The sequence below is a fragment of the Salvelinus sp. IW2-2015 genome, unplaced genomic scaffold (assembly GCF_002910315.2).
Source record: "Salvelinus sp. IW2-2015 unplaced genomic scaffold, ASM291031v2 Un_scaffold2794, whole genome shotgun sequence".
Classification (NCBI taxonomy): domain Eukaryota; kingdom Metazoa; phylum Chordata; class Actinopteri; order Salmoniformes; family Salmonidae; genus Salvelinus; species Salvelinus sp. IW2-2015.
The window spans coordinates 44,945-53,435 of NW_019944095.1; the positions used below are offsets into that span (position 1 = coordinate 44,945).

Below are 8,491 nucleotides of genomic sequence, written 5' to 3' on the forward strand. Positions count from 1 at the left end.
AAGCACTTCATGATGACGGAAGTGAGTGCTACGGGGCGGTAGTCGTTTAGCTCAGTTACCTTAGTTTTCTTGGGAACAGGAACAATGGTGGCCCTCTTGAAGCATGTGGGAACAGCAGACTGGGATAAGGATTGATTGAATATGTCCTTAAACACACCAGGGAGCTGGTCTGCGCATGCTCTGAGGACGCGGCTGGGCCTGCAGCCTTGCGAGGGTTAACACGTTTAAATGTTTCACTCACCTCGGCTGCAGTGAAGGAGAGCCCGCAGGTTTTGGTAGCGGGCCGTGTCAGTGGCACTGTATTGTCCTCAAAGCGAGCAAAAAAGTTATTTAGTCTGTCTGGGAGCAAGACATCCTGGTCCGMGACGGGGCTGGTTTTCTTTTTGTTATCCCAGTTTCGTTCCGTTTGCTTCCATTTCAGAAATTTTTTCTTGGAAGAGTTCCAGTGTTTGAATATTCATAGCCATAGCTATATAATATAGCATCATTCTCTGCTTGAGCCATGTGTTTGAGTAGTCTAAACTAGCTAGCTGCATTCGCTAGCTAAGTGAAAGTGGGAAAAAAATACTAAATATAGCTAGCTCTCCCTCTTTCTCCTCTCCTTTATATTTGAACTTTTTCAAAACTGTTCAACAATTGTCTTTCTCTTTGAGTAAACTACTCACCACATTTTATACACTKYAGTGCTAGCTAGCTGTAGCTTATGCTTTCAGTACTAGATTAATTCTCTGATMCTTTGATTGGGTGGRCAACATGTCAGTTCATGCTGCAAGAGCTCTGGAGGATGTCCTCCGGAAGTTRTCATAATCACTGTGTAAGTCTATGGAATGGTGAGAACCATGAGCCTCMTAAGTTTTGAATTTAAGTCAATGTACTCAGAGGAGGACGGAAACTATCTGTCCTCTGGCTACACCATGGTGCTACCCTACAGTGCTGTAGACCTTCATTGCAAAACAGTGTTTAATCAATTATTTGGTGACGTGAATCCATTTTTTGTTTCATCTAAAAATAACTTGTTCACTATTTTTCCCTGAGGAGGAAAAATTCACTGAGGAGGAAGGTCCTCCCCTTCCTCCTCTGAGGAGCCTCCACTGATTGGGCAGGCATAATCTACAGACAATAAACACAATTGCATTTTATTGATGGCAATTTGAATGCAGAGATACTGTGACGAGATCCATCACCTAATGTTTCAGCATGATAGTGCACAGCCCCATGTTGTAATGATCGCTACACAATTTCTGGAAACTGAAAATGTCCCAGTTCTTCCATGRCCTGCATACTCACCAGACAAGTCACCCATTGAGCATGTTTGGGATGCTCTGGATCTACGTGTACGGCGGCGTGTTCCAGTTCCCGCCAATATCCAGTAACCTTGCACAGCCATTGAAGAGAAGTGGGACAACGTTCCACAGGCCACAATCAACAGCCTGATCAACTCTATGTGAAGGAAATGTGTCACGCTGCATTAGGCAAATGGTGGTCACACCAGATACTGACTGGTTTTCTGATACACGGCCCTACCTTTTTCCCCCCTAAGGTATCTGTGACCAACCGATGCATATCTGTATTCCCAGTCATGKGAAATCCATAGATTAGAGCCTAATTAATTTATTTCAATTGACTGATTTCCTTATATGAACTGTATCTCAGGAAAATCTTTGAAATTGTTGTATGTTGTGTGTTATTTGTGTTCAGTGTAGTTGGGTGGGAACTCAACCAGTTCTTCCATTCCCCCCAGTAAGCACCTGCCTTCTTTTGGTTCATCTGAGGATCATCATAAGATGATCAAACGGAATAAAATGAGTTATTTCACATGTAAAGTTTGTCGACCCATACACGCCAGTGAATAAACATTGACAACATTCTCAGGTTATTTATTTGGGTAGTCCCCYGCTGATAGAGAAATGTTGTGTCCTGATGTCCAACACACAAACTAACATTSAAACAACATTTACCGGACACCACAGTGGAGGCCTGAGGGGGAAGCATCACATTGTCCCTAACCGCTGTTCTATGGTCAGGTATATTTCCATAATGGTTGGGGGTTACAGTTATCCCACTGGGCACAAACTAGTCAACAAAAAAAAAAAATCAACATTGTTTTAACAAAAACATTCAATGTGATGATGCTAAATCAACGACGTGGAAAACGGATTGGATTTGCAAAAAGTCAACAACAACAAAGGAATTCTGGAGAGAAAWAAATTCCCCCCAAACTTATTCCAACACAGTTCACACTTTTGTTGATTTCAAGTTAGGTAAACTCAATTACTACTTTAAATCAAAAGACATTGAACTGATGTTTATACCCAGAGGACTCTAGTTCTGTGGTTGGGAGGGAGCCCTTGGAGTAGAAGAGGATGCTAACTATTGTTAGCAATGCTACAGTTGGTCCTTCCTCCATGGGTAGGACACACCAGGGCTGCGTTCAGTACATAAAAACGGAATAAAACGTTCAATTGAATGGAAACGGTACTGAATGGCCAGTTGAAAAACAAGTTGAATTGTGGGTTCAAAATACACCACTGTCATTTTAAATATATGTCACTCCTTGCTTCAAGCCACACCGCGGCACGCCCACAGAACTGAGCAAACGCAACTCAAGTCTGTTCAAGAACATACAAGAATGTTTTGGGAAAAAACCTGTCGTTCAGTACAAACCGTTCCGGTAACATAGCAAACGTTCAAGCGAACTGAACGCAGCCCTGGGCTTGTATTCCCAAGCTGATCTAGGATCAGGCCACACCCCCTCTTATTCATAATGATTTAAAAAGGCAAAACTGATCCTAGATCTTTTTACTTTTACTCGAAAGGCTGCGTTTACACAAGCAGCACAATTCTCATCTTTTTTTTTCTTCTTCTCTCACTAATTTGTCTTTTGACCAATCAGATTCAGCTCTTTTGCCCAAATGCAGCTTTAATACAATTTTGGAATACGAGCCCTGATTCAGCTAATTCAATTTAGCCACATGTCTGGGCCATTATCCGTTTAAAATCAGGTGTTTAGTGCTGGGCTAGAACAAAAGCCTGCTAGCTCTCCAGGAATAGAGTTAGTGGACACTGTTCAGAGAATGAGAATCACTGCGGGATCCACAAGACAGTTTCTCCGGAGTTCCAATGACTTCCCTTCAGACCGGTACAAAGACAGCATCCTGTTTATGAGTGAGAGAGAAAACAAGCAACACTTCTCATTTTCTAAAACAGGCAAAAAGGACATTTCCTCAACAAGGTCTGTGCTGTAGGACAAAGAAATGATTTAAGTTCGGACTCAATTATTATTTTTTTTCTCTTCTCTCAATTTGCTACGAGAGAAACACTTGATCCGTTAATTCAAACATGATTTGTGAATTCATGAATTCTCTCTTCTCTTCAAAGTTTGGGCAGATACGAGTCCAGGCGCCAGAAACAAACCAAAAAAACTACAAGTATCATTGCCATTTACAGCAATAGTGCTACCCAGTAAGACCCCCGTCATGTACTGTCTCAGACCTCACAGGACATGATTTGACCGTTACCGTAGAAGCAGCCAGTTTGCAGAAACAACCGATGGAGCAGAAATACTAGGGCCGTTGTCTCTTTTCACTGGCTGGTTAATGAGAGAAACTGCCGGCCTGTAAGAAACCTGATTTGACTTTAAATTCATCAACAAAGACGGAACGAGGGAGAGAGTTGGAGGGAGAGGGAGAGATAGATGGAGGGAGAGGGAGAGCTAGATGGAGAGTTGGAGGAAGAGAGATGGAGAGTTGGAGGGAGAGATAGTTGGAGGGGGAGATAGATGGAGAGTTGGAGGGGGAGATAGAGGGAGAAGGAGACACATAAAGAGAGAGGTATAGGATGCATGCTCAGCTCCATACAGCTATTTTGTTTAATTATGATGTTTTGACCCAGGGTTTGGAGAAGTCCTTCATGGTCCTCACCCCTCCTTCACATTACTCCCTCTTCCTCTAATCCTCTTCTTCACTCCTTCCTCTTCTTCACTTTTCCTCCTCCTTACTTCAGCTCCTCCACCTCTCGTTTGATCTCTGTTACATAGTGGTGATCCTTCCCATGAGCCACTTCCATAATGGCGATCGCCTGCACAGGAAACAGGATATGACACGTTACCCATCAACTTTTGTTGGTCGTCACCATCTGGCCAAATTGCAAAGTCATAAACCCTGCCTATATCTACAATTACTCTTCTTAAAATCAGATTTTAAACCCTAAACCACACTGCTAACCTTACATTAAGACCAAACAGCACATTTTTGTTTTCATTCATTTTTACGACATAGCCAGTGTAAGTGGGAAACCATAGACCAGGGGATCTTTAACTGCCAGAGAGCTACAGGGTTCGCAGACTTGTAGTCCAGCTCTGCACTCACACCTGATTCAATTGAACAAAGCCCAGACTGAACCAAGAATAACTGAATAAGGTGTGTGTTTGTGTGTGACAGGGTTGAGGTCAAATCCATTTCAATTTCAGTCAATTCAGAAAATAAAACTAATTCCAATTCCACATTTTCCTCATTGAAAAGCATTGGAAGTTCAGTGTACTTCCTGAATGCCCCCCTGGCATTTCAGTGTACTTCCTGAATGCCCCCCTGGCGTTTCAGTGTACTTCCTGAATGCTCCCCTGGCGTATGATGATTTGTTACCTTCTTTAATGCCTTGACTCCCTGGGTCTTCCTCTCCAGTCCCAGGTAGAGACGGCCCAGTTTCAGGTACATGGAGGACACGTTCAGAGAATAGGCTGGGTAGTGGACACTGGACACACAGGAGAGATGAACCAATCAGAGAACAGGCTGGGTAGTGGACACTGGACACACAGGAGATATTTAACCAATCAGAAGATACTGGTAGTGACACTGACACACAGAGAGATAACCAATCAGAGAACAGCTGGTAGTGGACAGACACAGGGAGATGAAAACCAATCAGAGAATAGGCTGGGTAGTGGACACTGGACACACAGGAGAGATGAACCAATCAGAGAATAGGCTGGGTAGTGGATACACAGGAGAGATGAACCAATCAGAGAATAGGCTGACCAGTGGACGTAATGACGTGGTGTACATATCTGCTCATATGTGACGTGGTAAGCTATTTTCGGGGACCAGTTTTGTCTCGTGAGCGCTACTTTCATAACTAGTGGTTGAAAAGTACCGGAGACTCTCTAAGGTATCTATGACAACCACATATCACAGTCATATTAAAAGTAAAAATGTTCCTCGATAAAAGTTGCTATCAGAAAAGTCAGTACTAGTAAGAAAAGGTATGTGGCAGAGGAGGCTGCTTGAGGGGAGGACGGCTCATAATAATGTCTGGAATGGAGTCAATGGAATGGAATCAGACACACATGGTTTTCGTGTGTTTGATTCCATTCCATTCCAGTCATTATGATGTGCCGTCCTCCCCTCAGTAGCCTCCACTGTTATGTTGTATTTGCATGTGTTACCTGTACGGTTGTATGATCTTCTCTCCGTAGCTCATGGCTCCGTCCCAGTCCTGCATGTACAGACAGACTCCCATGGCCTGGTACATCATGTGAAGCATGTACACGTTAGTGTCGGCAAATACAGAGCTCATCTTCTCCTGGCTCAACTCGCAGATCTCCAGCAGGTCACTAGGGGGTGCTATAGAGTAAAGGACTCAACACAACCTGACCGAGGCCTCATTGCAACAAAAAAAAACAAGACCCCTTAAATTCAAATCTTGACCTGGAAGCCAAGTTCCACTGCGTTTTTTTTCTCCTTCCCCTCTAATCAGGGATTGATTTAGACCTGGGACACCAGGTGGGTGCTATTAATTATTAGAATAGAAAACCAGCAGGCTCCGGACCTCGTAGGGTCTGAGTTGAATAGTCCCAATAGTCCCTAGCCCCTTCTCCCAATAGTCCCTAGCCCCTTCTCCCAATAGTCCCTAGCCTCTTCTCCTAATAGTCCCTAGCTCCTAGGGTCTTCTCCCAATAGTCCCTAGCCCCTTCTCCCAATAGTCCCTGTTGGGAAAACAGAATTTGGCTATGTGCTAATGTTCATAACATTGGCTGTGCAGAAGTGATTTGTGGGTAAAAGGACAGAAGCTATGTTTGCTGAATGTCACTGGATATAAGACACGACATGTCACCTACAGCACAGGAACAGAATGTGACATTTCTACAGCGTACCACACACCCCTGCTGTCAATCAAACCTCCCACACTGTATCCAGACACTAAAGAGGGAGCAGCCAAAACACTCTTCTGCTTGTGTAGAAGCATATCTATTTTATTGGCTTGTCTTTTTGACCCATCCTTGTGCTTCTTGTCTATTGATTTATTTGCTGTTCTACTTTACACTGTTAAGGAATCACTTAACTTTACACTGGCCAGTCAGCATTTCATTATACAGTTAAGAACCGCTGTACTGTATATTGTAAACTTTGATTTGACGGGTAGAGGAGGTGACTGAGAAGGTGTGAGAGAGAGAGGAGGAGGTAGAGAAAGTGACAGTGACCGCAGGTGAAAGGGGGGACAGACAGTACCAGTCAAAAGTTTTAGAACACCTACTGATTCAAGGGTTTTCTTTATTTTTACCATTTTCTACATTGTAGAATAAAAGTGAAGAAATCAAAAATATGAAATAACACATATGGAATCATGTAGTAACCAAAAAATGTGTTAAACAAATCAAAATATTTTATATTTGAGATTCTTCAAAGTAGCCACCCTTTACCTTGATGACAGATTTGCACACTCTTGGCATTCTCTCAACCAGCTTCATGAGGTAGTCACCTGGAATGCATTTCAATTAACAGGTGTGCGTTCTTAAAAGTTAATTTGTGGAATTTCTTTCCTTAATGCGTTTTAGCCAATCAGTTGTGTTGTGACAAGGTAGGGGTGGTATACAGAAGATAGCCCTATTTGGTAAAATACCAAGTCCATATTATGGCAAGAACAGCTCAAATAAGCAAAGAGAAACCACAGTCCATTATTACTTTAAGACATGAAGATCAGTCAATACGGAACATTTCAAGAACTTTGAAAGTTTCTTCAAGTGCAGTCGCAAAAACACGAAGCGCTTTGAAACTGGCTCTCATGAGGACCGCCAAAGGAAAGGAAGACCCAGAGTTACCTCTGCTGCAGAGGATAAGTTCATTAGAGTTACCAGCCTCAGAAATTGCAGCCCAAATATTTTTACATTTTTATTTATTTAACCTTTATTTAACTTGGCAAGTCAGTTCATAACAAATTCTTATTTACAATGACGGCCAACCCCGGCCAAACCCGGACGACGCTGGGCCAAATGTGCGCCGCCCTATGGGACTCCCAATCACGGCGGGATGTGATACAGCCTGGATAAATAAATGCTTCACAGAGTTAAAGTAAAAGACACATCTCAACATCAACTGTTCAGAGGAGACACCAATAATAAGAAGAGACTTGCTTGAGCCAAGAAACACGAGCAATGAACATTAGACCGGGGGAAATTTGTCTTTTGGTCTTCAGTCCAAATTGGAGATTTTTGGTTCCACCCACCGTGTCTTTGTGAGACGCAGTGTTGGTGAACGGATGATCTCTGCATGTGTATTTCCCACCGTGAAGCATGGAGGAGGAGGTGTTCTTTTGTGGGGGTGCTTTGCTGGTGACACTGTCTGTGATTTATTTAGAATTCAAGGCAGCATTCTGCAGCGATACGCCATCCCATCTGGTTTGGGCTTAGTGGGATTATCATTTGTTTTTCAACAGGACAATGACCCAAAACACCTCCAGGCTATGTAAGGGCTATTTTACCAAGAAGGAGAGTGATGGATTGCTGCATCAGATGACCTGGTCTCCAAAATTCCCCAACCTCATCCAAATTGAGATGGTTTGTGATGAGTAGGACCGCAGAGTGCARGAAAAGCAGCCAACATATGCTCAGCATATGTGGGCACTCCTTCAAGAATGTTGTAAAACCATTCCAGGTGAAGCTGGTTGAGAGAATGCCAAGAGTGTGCAAACCTGTCATCAAGGCAAAGGGTGGCTATTTGAAGAATCTCAAATATAAAATACATTTTTATTTGTTTAACACTTTTTTGGTTACTACATGATTCCATATGTGTTATTTGATAGTGTTGATGTCTTCACTATTTTTCTACATTGTAGAAAATAGTAAAAATAAAAAATAAACCTTGAATGAGTAGGTGTTCTAACACTTTTGGCCGGTAGTGTAGACGGAGAGAGAGAGAGAGCAGAGATTGTATAGAAAAACTAAGAGGTTCACAGTAGGGAAAGAAAAGGATATTCTTGTAGTGCTTAGCTCTACGGAACTCTTCAATAACATTCCTGGCGTAGTGAACCATCTTTCTGACCTCCTCCGGGGGAGAGCTCAACTTACGAAGCTCCATCTTAGCTCCATCCTAGAACGAGGTAGAGAGAGAGGAGAGAAGACCCGAGTCAGGGTTACACAGCAACTTCTTTACTTGTAAAAACCACCACAAAATAGGTCACTATAACTAACCTATGAAACTCTTATTACTACTACTACTAC

At 42.8% G+C, this 8,491-nt stretch overlaps 1 protein-coding gene across 1 annotated transcript in view; it reads right to left on the bottom strand.

Moving 5' to 3' along the window:
* Positions 1 to 1,861: 1,861 nt before the first annotated feature.
* LOC112074747 (N-lysine methyltransferase SMYD2-A-like) overlaps positions 1,862 to 8,491 on the bottom strand; it is a 25,647-nt gene continuing 19,017 nt past the window's right edge. Inside the window, 4 exon segments of the mRNA XM_070440648.1 lie at positions 1,862 to 4,077; positions 4,641 to 4,749; positions 5,441 to 5,615; positions 8,246 to 8,360. Coding sequence (XP_070296749.1) covers positions 3,994 to 4,077; positions 4,641 to 4,749; positions 5,441 to 5,615; positions 8,246 to 8,360 — 483 coding nt within the window. The 3' untranslated portion in view covers positions 1,862 to 3,993.